We start from the raw sequence: 15,175 nt of genomic DNA, 5'->3' as shown, positions 1-15,175 counted from the left end.
AAAATGTAGTAGTTGATATATTATGTAAAAAAAATTTTTTAAAAAGAGTTAAATTGATTTAAAAGAGATAAATTTCCAAATAAAGGTCTAGAAATGGCTTTTCATTTTACAGTATATGATAACATTTTAGGAAGAATTCGAGTCCCTTTGAGAGATATTCGCGACTTTTAGGAGTTTGGAATAAAGTTTAAAATATTGAATATTTTCTTAAGAATCTTGAGAAAAGTTTCTTTATTTTCTTCAAACTATTAAAAAATCTTTAAAAAATGCAATTTTTGTTAATATCTTAAAAACTGAATTTTTTCTTATACATTCAAAAATTTGCATTTCGTTTGAAATTTTTTTAAATCTTTCTAAAAAACATTAAAATTAATCGAATTTTTCCGACAAACTCAAAATTCTGCAAAATAGAAAAATTTTTGGCATTAGAAAATTGTCGAGAGTTGCAAATCTTTGAATAAACAAATTCCGGAGTAATAAAATTCAAGAAAGTTTATGATATTACGGACTTGTTGAATTCGTCAAATAAAATTGCCAACATTATAAAATATTCGACACAAGGAAATTCTGGAATATGAATAACTAAAAATTGTTAAATGAAGAAATAATGAATGATATATTTTTAATTGATCAAGAAATTTATTATCTGAATAATTTGGATCTTATTATTACTTTATTATTGCACTCATGTTTTAATCGTTCAGATTTTTCAGTCGTTTCTAAATTTTTCAGGAAAATATTTTATGAAAGATTTCGAGTCTTTGAAGCTTCAAAATTCCATTTAGAAATCATGAAAAATATACATTTTGTTTAGAATTCTTTTTAATATTTTATATTTTATTTACAATTTTGTTTAACTTTTTAAGATCTTTGAAAATGATTCGAATTCTGTCTCAAAATGTAGAAAAAATTTTTTTAATTAGAAAAAGTGTCTAAAAAACTTTCAATATTTTTGTTGTTGACATTCTTAGAAATCTTTTAAGGTGTTTTGAAATTCCTTAAAATTTTCTTAATCTTTTAAAATACGAAATCTCTTGAAACCTTTTAAAATTCGTAAAAACCTTATAATTTTTTTTGTTCGAAAAAATTGAAAACCTACATGTTGTTGAAATTTTTTTTTAAATTTAAAATTCTTTTCAATTTAATAATTATTTAAAAATAGAAGAAAATAGAAGATCATTTGAAATGCTTAGAAATCTTGTTCAATTCTTACAAATTTCATTTTTCAAATTAAAAAATCATTTAGAGTTACCCCATATCATTAAAAATTTACATATTGTTTTACATTTTTCGAAATATTTTCAAGATTTAAATGATTTTTGACACTTTTAAAACTTCTAAAATTACAAAAATTTTGTCGAAAGTCCGACAATTTTTTTACCTGTACCGATGATGTAACTTCGTCAATGAAGACATTTTAAGTTTTGGTACAAAATTTTGTTTTTCAAATCTCTTTGAATTTAAAAGACTCACTTGAAATTAAAATATTTTTTGTAAATAATGTTTAAAAATATTTTAAATAAATTTATCATGAAATTCCTAAAAGATAGTAATAGCCAAAACATTTTGAACCAATTTTTTAAAGCAAATAAATAAAAATGGTAAATTGCAATTTTTTTACAAAAATTTGTATAGAAATTCGTAAATCATTAAAAAATTCGAGTAAGTTCTGTAAAATGGCCAAATAAAAAATTCTTATTATTCTCAATTGTTTATCCCTAATCTTAACCCTATACTTTTTATTTGAATGTAATGGGAAGTTATTAAAATAATTTTTCTGTTCAAATATAATTTTTTTTGTCTTTTTATAGGGAGGAGAGATAAAGGGGTATGAAGGTGTTAAAATAAGCCTTGGCCTAAAAGGATAATAGATTCTGCTTCACTGAACATAGAAAATCTTAATTGACGTTTTCATTCATTAATTACTCGCTAAGTTAATGCTGAAGAGGTCTACTTAAACTTTGGAAAGTTCCATGATGGAACTCGTAATTTCCACTTGAAGGCGCAGAGTCTACTGTTTGGAAATAGTCCTCCAGCAATTCTATATTTTTCTTCAAGTGAGTTCAGCCTTTCACAGTCTGATAAGCGTCTTAGCTTTTCACTCTTACGACAAAATGAACCTTCAGATCAGGTGTTACAAAAATAATATTGGGTTTTAACGTTTATATTAATTAAAAAAAAGATCTAAATAATAAACCAATTGTTCACTGAATTGCACCATTGGGTGATTTGATTTCAAATTTTTTAATTTTCAATTTTTGACTGTGGAAGGACAATCGAATAAAATTGTGTTGGGTAAATTTTATGGAAATAAATAACCTTGGATGGAAAAATGTAATCAAAGATTTTTCTTCGATATATAATATTTAAAAAAAGGCGCAAAATACAAATTTGTTTATTTCTACCTAGAATGCCAAAAAATCATTTTCTTTGTTAATTTTTTGCTGCTCTTTTTAATAAGCTTAGGAAACACGTACACATTTTTAAGTTGCAATCAAAATTGTTCTCTATTTTTTAAGGATCCTGAAACACGATCCAAAACTGTTTTTTTACGGATCTTGTTTAAAAATTGCTAAGGTTTCAGGTTTTCGTAAAAAATAGTAAAAAAAAAGAACAAAATTTTGGATTGAAACCTAATAATATGTACGTATTTTCTTACTTCATTAAAAATAGCAAAACAAAATTAGCAACTTATGCTAATTAGCAAAATAAGCCTACCTTAAAATTCATTAAGTGTGATTGGTTTAAACACATCCCAGTGTCCAAAATAATCCAAAAATGAAATATTAGATTTTACAAATCAGACTTTTACGTGATTTTTTAAAAATTTGTTTCTTTTTGTGGATTTTTTTAAACCTTCATAAAATAGAAATTCATAACCGATTTGAAAATTGAATGACCGAAATATTCGTTCCATAGATTATTCTTCGGGAAAATAATGACCATATAAATTAGGGTGGTCCAAAAATTTGACTTTTTATTTCTGATAATCGATGCGCACCTTAATTTGTTTGTTTTTCGGAAAAACAAATTTTGTATTTTTCTCTAAATTTTTATTTCAAATTTGTAAATGAAAAAAATCGATTAAAAAAACGAAGAAGAAGTACTTGTTATTAACCTTCTGTAAATTAAATTGAGTTACCTCATAAGAAATGCTCAAGAAAAAATTTCTACTCAGTGAATTTTAATTTTTGACCCTCATTCCAACTCCCTAGTATTGTGCCAGTAAATTGATTTTTAACTAATTTTTTATTGTTTAAGCAATTATTATTTGCTTGACTAATTTCGTTTTTCAGAATATTTTTTAGTGATAAATGATAAAGTAGATGAATTTCAAGAGTATATTTTTTGTCCTACCAGATTAAAAAAGTTAGAATTTTCTGGAATTAATGACACAATTAACTAATGTATAAAGTTTTTTTTTGTTTAGGATTTATAGCAATTGTTAAAAAAATTTGTTTTGCTCATATAATTTTATCAGATGAGCATTTATTATTTTTTGGAATTATAGTCGCTGGTAATGAATTTTATGAATGTCTTTTGTAAAAGACAGTACGCAATTATTTAAAGAATTTTGATCCATGCAACAATTGTCATATTTGAAAATATCGGACTTACATTTTTGTTGTAATTTTTAAAATAATTTTTATAAAGCAATTCCAGATAACAATACAAAAATCATTTTTAAATCGATAGGCTGCACATGGGTAAATTAATTTAATTTTCAAAGAATTAAAGTAATTAACCCAACTCAACATAGTTGGTGGTTAATTGAAAAAATAACTTTTACGTAAGAAAAAACGAAATTCTCATTTGTAAATAAAATAGGCTCATATTTTTAATAAGACTTATTTGAATGCAAACTTTGTCAATTAGGGCAGCATTAGAAAACAACTCACCTACAAAATTAGAAAGAATAATCTGCAAAAAATGAAATTGAGAAAAAATCAAATTTAAACAAATAATTTGTTGATGAAATAATTTTTTTTTGAACCGTTAAAATCTGATTAAATTTAAGTAATATTGCTTGATCAAATTCAGGCAATTGCAAATATTTTCGTAGCATTGACAAGACACGAGTAGGTTGAATTAAAAAATAGTGATTTTAAAAATATATTTGTTTATTTGTAAAGAAAATTAAGACTTAATTCCATACAATTTTTATTTATACAAAAATTTGATTGCGGAACCTGAAAATTAGATTTTGGCAGTTTTTTTTAACGTTGGTAAAAATTTAGTAAATTTATAGACAACTTCGAAGATGGTCTTGTTGTTTTTAGTTTTCGACACATGCGGATGGTAAATATTTTTCCTAGCAAGAATCTATGGAACGAATACATTCAGTTTATCAAATTCCACAATCGTCTGTGGATAGCCTTCTTTGTAGGTTTGATTGATAAGGGGTTTTTGGGAACCTAATATCAGGAGAAAGTCGTCAGTTAAATCGCTGATCTGTTCGCGTAGAATAAAAATCCTTAGGATGACCTAATTTTAATCAAAGATTAAATTTTGTTAAATTTATTCAACAAGAACAATAGTAACAGTTAGGAATAATAGAAATGTTCATTTTGTCTCTTATTAATTAACTAATCAAAAATGGATTGTCAGTATAGATAATCAAAAGAGCAAGAAGAGAAGATGGTTTAATGAAAGAAAGAGAACAGTTTAAAGAAACGATCACAATGATAAAAATAACAGGGGAAATGTGAACGAAGAGATGAAAATAATGATAGAAAAAATAAAAAGTGTATTCAAGTGCACAAGCAAAAAAGAAGTTAGTGGAAGAGGGGGCGAAAGTGGATGGGACGAGGAGTTTAAAAAGAAGAAGGAAGTGAGAAAAGAATGAAGAAAATGAAGAAAAAAAAGAGTGCTAGAAAAGAATATAGCAGAAAAAAGGCGAATACTGAATAGTTTAATAATAAAAAGAGGAAAATAAAAGTTTTAAAGAAAAGTCGGATAAGGCTAAGATGGAAGAAGAGGTTTAGAGGGTAGTAAGTAGAGACCGAAAAAGAAGTAGAGGAGTAAATCAGCATATTGAGATGATAATATGAAAATAATATTTTATGGATTTGCTAGAAGAGGAATGGAATATAAGGGAAGCTGGCAAAGGGAATAGAGTAAAGATTCTAGGAGAGGAGAAACAAAGCATGGAAAGGGATGTATTGGGAAAGGAAAGAGACCAGAAAGTGCAGGATCCATAAATGGAAAGAAGAAATATAGGAGTATGGGAAATATGTAGAAGAGAAATAGAAGATAAAGAAAGCTGACAAGAGAATGTGGTAAAGATTCTAGGGGAAGAAAAACGAGGCAAGGAAAGGGATGTATTGGGAAAGGAAAGAGCCCAGAAAGTGCAGAATCTGTGAATGGAAAGAGGGAATATGGGAGCATGTATGGAAAGAATGTAGGAGTGGAATGCGAGATAAAGAAATCTGAGAAGAGAATGTGGTAATGATTATAGGGGAAAAGAAACGAGGCAATTAAAGGGGTGTATTAGGAATGAAAGAAACTAGAAGTTGCAGAACCTGTTAATAGAAAGAGAAAATATGCAAGCATGTGTAGGACGGATGTAACGGGGATAAAGAGATAAGGAAAGAGAATGTGGTAAAGATTCTAGGAGAGGAGAAACGAGGTAGGGCAAGGGATGTATTGGGAAGGGAAAGAGACCAGCAAGTGCAGAATCTGTGAATAGAATGAGCAAACATAGGAGCATCTATGAGAAGGATGTAAGGGAGGAATGACAGAAAAAGAGACCTGGCGAGAGAATGTGGTAAAGATTCTAAGGGAGGATAGAACGAATGAGGAGTGAGTGAAAAAGTTGGAGTTGGTTAGAGGACTGAATGAGAAAGAATGAAAGAAAGGTAAAATTGAGGTAGGTTACTTAAAACTATAGAGGGCATATTATGAATAAAGAAGAAGTAGATAATTACCGAAACTCCATCGAAATGTAATTCCTTCATCTGTCCGAGAAGATAGTAGGCTAAGTCTTGTCGTTTATGGGTGTACTGAACAAAACTGACATTTTTCTTGTGTAGGAAGGCTTCGGATTTACTCATAGCTATAGCCATGGCCCAAACTGCATCGTAAGTTTGGGCTGCATATTGTGATACGGTGACATCTCTTTTTGATAGTTCTGCCGAAAATTCTGAACTCGTCTGAAAAAGAAATAAATTTTATTACTTTTTAAAAATAGTGTAGGAATAGTTTTATTATTGATTACTTTCCCTTTTTCGAAGAATAAAATGACTAACTTGAAATGCAATGCACTTATTAATTAAAATATTTAATTAAAAGATTTAAAAAGCCCTTTTCTAGAAAATTCGTATTTCAGAGCCTAAAATTATTTCCAAATATATTGCGTTTTCAAAAAGTTAGTAGAATTTTTAAATAAAAAAGATAAACTTTTAACCCAGAAAGACGAATTTTAAACAAAGGAGTTAAGTTTTCAAACTAAAAAGTAGAATCTTTTAGAAATCATGTGACGTTCATGTCCGAAAAGATGAATTTTCTACAAAAAAAAAGTCATTTTAAAAAAAGAAACATGGCTTTTCATTGAAATAGTTAAATGTTGGATCAAAAAAATAATGTAGTAGTATGAATTTTCAACAAAATAGTTGAAATTTCTATAAAAGATGTTGAATTTTCAACAAAATAGTTAAAGTTTCTATAAAAGATGTTGAATTTTCAAACGAAAAAAAGAAAATTTTTGTACGAAAAGGCTAACTTTTGAACCCAAAATATATGCATTTTTGACAGAAAAGGTGAATTTTGAAAAATAGATAGTTTTTAACAAAGCAGTTGAAATTTCTATGAAATTATTCAATTTTCTAGCAAAAATACGACGTTAAATTTTTAGTTGAAAAAATTAAATTTAAAGTAAAGAGATAAATCTTGAACAAATAAATGTGAATTCTCAACAAAAAACATAATATTTGATACTTTAACTAACAAATATTTGAATTGTAAATAAAGAACAGTTGAACTCAATAAAATAGAAGAGTTGAATCTTTAACCAAAACAGTTTAATTTTTAATTAAATATTAGCATTTTCAGTCAAAAAAACGAAGCTTTAAATAAAAAGGACAAATTTGCAACTAAGAAAAACATTTCTGTCAAGAAATCCAGAAAATGTCAGCAAAACTGAAAAATTCTTCAAGTAAAAAATGCGAATTTACTAGAAAACAGTTAAATTTTAAATTCAAAAATATGAATTTTTAAGAAAAAAGTTTTTAACAAAATAATTTAACTTTCGAATAAAAGTGATGAATCTCTATCAAAAAATATAATAGTAAGCTTTTGAATTTAAAACAAATTAATTTAAAACCAAAAAAGGGTGACTTATCTACTAAAAATGACTTTAAACCTCCATTCATCAAAGCGCAGAAGGAGCTTATAAAATCATAAATAGGGTAATTTTTCGCGAAAAATGGGATAGATGGCAGAAAAAACAGTTGCATTTTTAACCCAATGAGAATCTTTAACAAAATATTTTTACCATCAATCAAAAAGATGGAATTTCAAATAAAAAGAATAATTGCACAATGAAAAAAAAAGATTGTTCAACAAAATACATGAATTTTCTACCAATTAGTTAAATTTTTAACTTATAAAGGATAACGTTTTAATCAAGACTAGAGTGGTGGAATTTTCGCAAAAAAAATTTATTTTTAAACAGGCAAAATGTTTTAAGGAAAAAGATGAATTTTTAACAAAATATTTGAATTTTCAAATATAAATATGAATTAGTTAACAAGAAGATTAATATTCTACCAAAAAACACAAATGAAAAAAAAACATCAATTTTCAATAAAACTGTTGGATTTTAATTTTGAAACGAAGTTCTTGACAGAAAAGTTAATTTTCAATCAAACAGTTAAATTTCCATACAAATAGTTTAACTTTTAACCGAAATAAAGTTATTAATTACAAAAAAATCAGAGTTTCTAAGCAAGTTGATTATTCAACCAAAAATGATTTAAATTTTAAGTAAAAAGGCTTTAAAGTCAGCTAAGAAAGATAATTTTTGACAAAATAACTGAATCCTAAACCAAAAGAGATAAATTAATAGCAAAACAGTTGCATTCTTAATCAAAAAGGATAAATTCTCAACCCAGAAGATTAATTTTCGCCAAAAGAAAAGAAGGATTGAAACAACATACATAAGTTTGCAGTAAAAAATGATAGATTTTTTATTAAAAATATAAAGTTTTAACCGAATATCGAATACGTAAATTTACGAGTGAAGATAGAAAAAGTAATTATGAAACAAACAAACAAAATTTTTTCAACAAAATAGTTATATTCTCAACCAAATAGAAGATTCTTTAACAAACAAAAAAGAATTTTAAACAAAGGAGTTTAACTTTAAACCAAGTAGCTACACTTTTAACCAAAACTAGGTTTTAAATATAATACAAGAAAAGTTGAAACAACAAGAGAGATAAATTCTGAATAAAAAATATAATAATAGACTTCTCAAGTAAAAGTGTTTTTATTTTCTAATTGGGTTCTATTAATTTAGATTAGTTTTAAATTTTTAGCATATTAGTGTAATGAAATTGTATTTAAAAAATGAATTTTATGCTCAAAATGACGAAAATTTTTAACAAATAAAAATTTTTCAGTCATAACAAAAAAAGTTCACCTAAATTGTTAAACCTGCAAGCAAAAAGACGTATTTTCGGTATAAAAATTGAATTCGCAACTAAACGATATGAATATTCAGCAACAAAATAAATTTGAAACCAAATATTTAATTAAATTTTTAATTCAAAAAGATCCGTTTTCAAGAAACAGGTAAAATCGTAACTAAAGACTTTAATTTTAATTTAATTTAATTTAATTTAATTTTAATTTTTTTAATTTTTAACTGAACAATTGCATTTTTATCCAAATAAGATGACATTTTTATTAAAATAGATGGATTTTTAAGCTAGATATACAAATAAAAAAATAGTGGGATTTTGTTCTAAAAAAGATTTGAGCTTGACTTTCCAACATCCAAATACGAGTTTTAAATCAAAAGTAAATTTTCTAAGAAGATACTTGAATTTCCTTAAAATTCCTTAACTTTTGAAAGCTTTCTTTTCTAAATCCTTTTTGGCTAAAAATACATTTACTTGGTTGAAGTATCAACTGTTACATTCTTCTTTGAGAATTCATCTTTTTTGGCTGAAAAGTCTATTTTTTAACTTAAAGTTGAACTACATTGTAAAAAGAAATAATTTTTCTCCGTTAAGGATTCATAACACAGCCACACACAATTTTTTTTCTGGCCTGGGGGCTTAGACCATTTTTACTGTATGTATGTAAACCTCCAAGCCATCGCCTTTCAACCCCTTATTACATAGGCATAACGGGCCTGCCCCCAGGTCAGAAATTTTGTTGTATGGATGTGTAATCATAGTCAAAAATTCAACTATTTATTAAAAACTTACTCAGTTTTGTTAAATATGAAACTTTAAAATCATTTTGTTGAAAATTAATTCAAAATTCAAATTTTCTGGTAAAATATGAATCTTTTTTCGCAAATTTATCTTTTTAGTTAAGAATTTAACCATTTATTTCAATAGTAATTTTTTTATTAAAAATTTTTTCATCTGAAAATTCAACTATTCCATAATTAGTTAAAACTTTATCCTGTATACTTTACAAGTTGGAAATGAATCGTCTTTTTCATAGAACCTCACTCTTCTTGGTCGAGAATGCAACTTCTTGGTTGAAAATTTTTAAATTTAGATGCATTTTTTTTTGTTCAATATTATTTTCTTTATCAGACTTTTTATCTGAAAATTTAACTATTCCATTTTTTGTTGGAATTTTATCCTGTGCATACTGAGAGACCTTTTGTTAGAATAAATGAAAAAAAATTAGAATTTAGTATAATATTGTTCCAAAATAGGGAGAACCGAAGTTTTATTACACTTATTCGTATAGAAGTACCGAAGTTTAATATTATCATACGAGTATTTAAAACACGAAGACGACAAAGTAGTATTTTAAATAAGAAATATTATGAATCTTCATTTAATGTATTAACACTATGCTAAAATGATATTCTTTTCACTGAGTTATCGAAAAATAATTTGAATAACAAAAGTAGTGAACATCATAATCTCGTAAAAGTATTTTAGAAATTAATATTATCAATATGAAGTTGATAGAAACATGATACGCAGAGCAAACTATGAAATAATTGTTCTTGATTTTTCATATAGTTTCGTTTGAGAATGCTTCTCGATTGTTTCCGCCATTTTTTGATCGAGCCGAAAGGTTATGTTTCACAACATTTTAAATAAAAGCTAACTCCTTCTTTTTTCAATTAATTGATTTATTATAGAATTTAAACCATTAGGAATTCTTTCTTATGAAATTTATACAATAATTTAATAAGACTAAATTTAAGGAGTACAATTGATAAAATATTTCATCTCAACAAAAACAAGTTTATTATACTGAGTTACTGCAATATCGAATTGGATAATGGTATTCATACGAGAGTATTATCAGTTTCTGCATAAAAAATGTATTTTATAAAAAATAAATTTAATAATTGAAAGCGATAAAATGTTTAACCTGTCTATTTACAAAATTTCTGAAGCAACAGATCACTCATAAAACATGGCCCAGATATTTTTCATACTGCCCTGAGTTGTCAAGCGACGCCGCTTTGCCGAGATTTTTGGCAAATATGCCATAATGTAAGTTAGCTATGGGGTTTACTTGTCAGAGAATTTAAATATATTTGGTTCTTCTTCTGAAGGCTAAATCTTTTGGTGGATCGAGTCATGTTTCATATAGTCATTTGAGATTCTCATACGGTTTGTGTGGCAACTTCTAAAGATGTTTTCACTCTTTCGAATAAAATGTAATACTATCGTGTTCACTTCGCTTGTCAACTTTGATAAAGTGAATTTTAAATCTCGCAAGTTTTATAAGAGTTAATGCAACATTCTTTCTATTTCTTTAAACAAAAATATTAGTTTTGCCGCCTGAAAAACACTATTTTAATTTTTGATACGTAAACCCTGTTTTCCCTATTTTGGAACGATATTATACTAAATTCTCATTAATTTTTACTATTTATTCAAACAAAAAGTTACTCAGTTTATTGTTTATGTAAAAAATTCAAATATTTTGTAGAGAATTCATAGATTTTGTTAAAAAGTCGTCATCTTGGGTAGAAAATAATTCTTGTTTACTGAAAGTTCAACTTTTTGATTGAGAATTCACGTATCTTATTAGAAAATTATCCGTCCGGATTGAGAATGATCTTTTGTTTTAAAATACCATCTATTCCCATCATCAAATTCCAAAATATTAGGATTTTTTTGAAAGCTAGTCGAAAAAATTCAAACACGCATGACTTATATCAATCTTAAAAATACCTAATGCCTAATTTCTTCTAAAACCAACATATTTTGTCCCCAAGAAATTGTGTGACTACAAGTGTAGAACCTGCCTGATTTAAAATGGCTTCGGTCTGTAAAGTAATTTAAAAACTGTCACAGGTTCGAATTTGTACTTTTTGATCGTTATAATATTGGAGTAATAATCTTAAAGTGAAGCGTTTTTGTCTCAGTTTATTTTAGATTGTTTCGCCTATCTACGGACATGATCTGGACACAAAGAGAATCCGCCCATGGAAAAATCAGAGCACTAACGTGGACCAATAGAAAATTCAAATGCAAATGCAAAGTGACACTGGTTCATTGTTGGTAATGCCGGTTTTTCTATAAGAGATGAAACAATCACCACTTCCTGTGATTAGAGTTAGAAAGAACGACCAAAAAAGCTGGAAGGCATTTTCAGCGGCATCTCGTCCAATCAGGCTAATGACGAGGATTCTCGTCATATAATTGAATTTTTGAAACTCGAACAATGAACCTGAAAATTGAGATTCACGCGAATTTCCAATAAAAAAGGATTGCTTTTTGACAAAATTGTTCAATAGGGTGGTCCAAATGTTTTTTTCTTCAGATTTTCATGAACTTTTAAAAATGTTTGGAATTCTACAACGCTTCGTCAATAGAAGCGTAAGTGTTGTAAATCCGAAAGTTAGCAATAAAGATTTCAATACATGAAGTACAGCGCTCATAATTCAAAAATTGTGCTTACGGAATTCATGAAATTCACGAAATTCATAGAGTTCGCGGAATTCCTGCAATTAAAAGAATTCACGGAATTCGCCGAATTTATGAAATGCATGGACGTCATGGAATTCATTAAATTGATAAAATGCATGGAATTCATGGAATTCATGGAATTCATTGAATGTATGAAATTCGCGGAATTCATGAAATTTACATTGTTCACCAAATTCATGAAATGCATGGAATTCGCAGAATTCATGTTCATGAAATGTATGGAATTTACAGAATTCATGGAATTAAAGTAATCCATAAAATTTAATAAATTCACAGAATTCGTGAAATTCATGGAATTTATGGAATTCATAACACTTGTGGAATTCATAGAATTTATAGACTGCATGGAATTCACGAAGTTCATGGAACGCATAAAATTCCCGTAATTCATGGAATCGAAAGAATTGAAACAATCCAAGGATTTCACGAAATTGATGAAATTTAAGGGATTTATAAAATTGATGGATTTCTAAAGTCCGCGGAATACCTATTATTGAAGGAATTTACAGGATTCAACGAATTCGCAGAATTCAAGAAATTCATTTAATTCATGGGATTAATTTAATTTATGATATACGCGGAATTCACGAAATTCATAGAATTCGCGGAATTTCTTTAATCAATGGAATTGAAATAATTTAGGGAATTCGCTGAATACATAAAATATCCCGATATAATGGAATTCATTGAGTTATCGAAATTCGCGAAATTCATGGAATTTATAGAATTAAAGGAATTCATTCAATTCACTAAATTTATTGAATTCACTAAGCTTATGAAATTCGTGGAACTAATAGAATGTATGGAATTCACAAAATTTATTATTTAATTCACTGAATTCATTAAATTAATGGTATACACGGGTTTCATGGAATTCACGGAGTTTACAGAATCCATGGAATGCATGGAGTTTATGGAATTACAGAAATGTGCTAAATTTATGAAATTCACTAAACTTATGAAATTCTTGGAACTCGTGGAATGCATGGAATTGACGGAATTCACGGAGTTAATGAAATTAAAGGAATTAATTAATTTAACGGAATTGGTAAAATCCACGCGATTCCGGTAATTTAAGGAATTGACAGAATTCAGCGAATTCACAGAATTCACAGAATTCAACGAATTTACAGAATTCACAGAATTTAACGAATATACAGAATTCCACAAATTCATGGAATTCACGGATTTGATGAAATTGGATTTGAGTTACACTTAACATTAGACATACACCCGATGCCTGTTGGTAGAATCAAGCTTGACAGTCGATTTTCTCAAGAAGAATTTATGGTCCGTTGATACGAACCAGGGAATCTTCTTGTCCTGCACGATTCAGTTGTGGAGTGGGTCTAATTTAATGCCAGACGAGAACACATTTCAGCGCTTAAAGTGCTTCTCAGAGGAAATAAATAGGTCTTTGATTTCCGAAAAAAATACAATAATAATGTAAAGTTTACAATAAGTTTTATGTCTCAAAAGGGGGGAATTATTTTATAGTCACAAAATTGATTTCAATATGAAACGCTAAGGTTTTTCAGTCAAAATATATTACATTTTTAAACAAAAATTCAATTTTTAAGAAAAAAATTCATTTTCTACCAAGAGATGAACTTTCAACGAAAGAGTTGAGTTTCAAAGCTAAAAAGTAATTTTTTTTAAACAGTTGACTTTTAAACCTTCCTTTATGACAACATAGTAGAATTTAGGCAAAAACAGCGAAATATCTCTATAAATAATAAATTAATGAGAATTTTCTAAAAAATGATACTGGAGCGTCACCCAATCAATTTGTCCTAAAATTTTAAACCAAATCGGTTGTATATTGTAGGCTACAGGTCGGCTAAACTACTAAAAGTAAAATATTTTTTGGTTCCATTTCTAAGTTTAAAGCAAATATACTACTTGTTGCATCTTACTTTTCTCAGAGAAGACACGAGTTTGCAAAAGATATATAAAATGTATAAATGTCCGACTTAAATTGACTTTTACTACTTGGAAATAAATGGCCTACTGAACATGACCGAGACTGCTTGGAAACCTATATGGATGACGCAAAAATATATTTTTATTACATAAATCATAAATGTCCGACTTAAAACTATTTATTTTACTTAAAGAACATCATGGCTGACTTTAAAGGAAATGTATTGAATTGACTTTGACTACTTGAAAATAATTATGGCCTACTAAAAACGTCTGGAACTGCTTAAGAACCAATATGGGTGACACACAAATAGTTTTAGTACATGAATATAACGCAGCTGAATTAAAACTAATTATTTTACTCGGAAACTTCGTGTGTGATATACAGGAAATATACTACTTGTTGCATCTTACGTTTCGTAAAAGATATGCTTCATCTTTAGACATTTCCATAAAAAATCTTGAAATAACGATTTGTAAAAGATTCATAAAATGTTGAAAGGTCTGACATAAACGGACGTTTACTACTTAGGAATAAATGGATTACTTAAAAGGACTGAAACTGCTTAGAAACTGGTATGGACGACGAAAAAATGGTTTTACCACATAAATCTTAAATGTGCGCAAAAAAAACTTATTCTACTCAAAAAAATCGTGAATGATTTAAAGTAAATATATTAAATTGACTTTTAAAACTTGTAAATAATTATGGCCTAATTGCAATGACTAGCATTGCTTAAAAACCGATATGGATGACACACAAATAATTTTGTTACGTGAATCTCTTATGCCTCAATTAAAACTATTTATTGCACTTAAAAACATAATGACTAAATTTAAAGGAAATATACTACTTCTTGCATCTAAGTTTTTTAGAAATTATAAATCGTCCTCAGATGCTTTCATAAACTGATATTAAAATACTGTTTTGTAAATGATACATAAAGTTCTTAAACGCTTAACTTAAATTGATTTTTATGACTTGAAAATGATGAAAGTTCACATAAAATGATTTATATTACTTAACAACTGATGTGGATGGCACAAAAATAGTTTTAGTACATGAATCTCATATGCCTGACTTGAAATTACTTATTCTACTGCACAAA

The 15,175-nt window shown here is 27.4% G+C and overlaps 1 protein-coding gene across 1 annotated transcript in view; it reads right to left on the bottom strand.

Annotated features, from left to right (window-relative positions):
• The window catches only part of LOC117178534 (gamma-aminobutyric acid type B receptor subunit 2), a 297,426-nt gene that overhangs the window by 112,931 nt on the left and 169,320 nt on the right, over window positions 1–15,175 (bottom strand). Inside the window, exon 8 of the mRNA XM_033369962.1 lies at window positions 5,928–6,152. Coding sequence (XP_033225853.1) covers window positions 5,928–6,152 — 225 coding nt within the window. The remainder of the gene's footprint in view (window positions 1–5,927; window positions 6,153–15,175) is intronic.

The sequence above is a fragment of the Belonocnema kinseyi genome, chromosome 8 (genome assembly GCF_010883055.1).
Source record: "Belonocnema kinseyi isolate 2016_QV_RU_SX_M_011 chromosome 8, B_treatae_v1, whole genome shotgun sequence".
NCBI classification, from domain to species: Eukaryota; Metazoa; Arthropoda; class Insecta; order Hymenoptera; family Cynipidae; genus Belonocnema; species Belonocnema kinseyi.
Note: the sequence above shows the minus strand (reverse complement) of the source record. Positions and strands in the feature narration are given on the sequence as shown.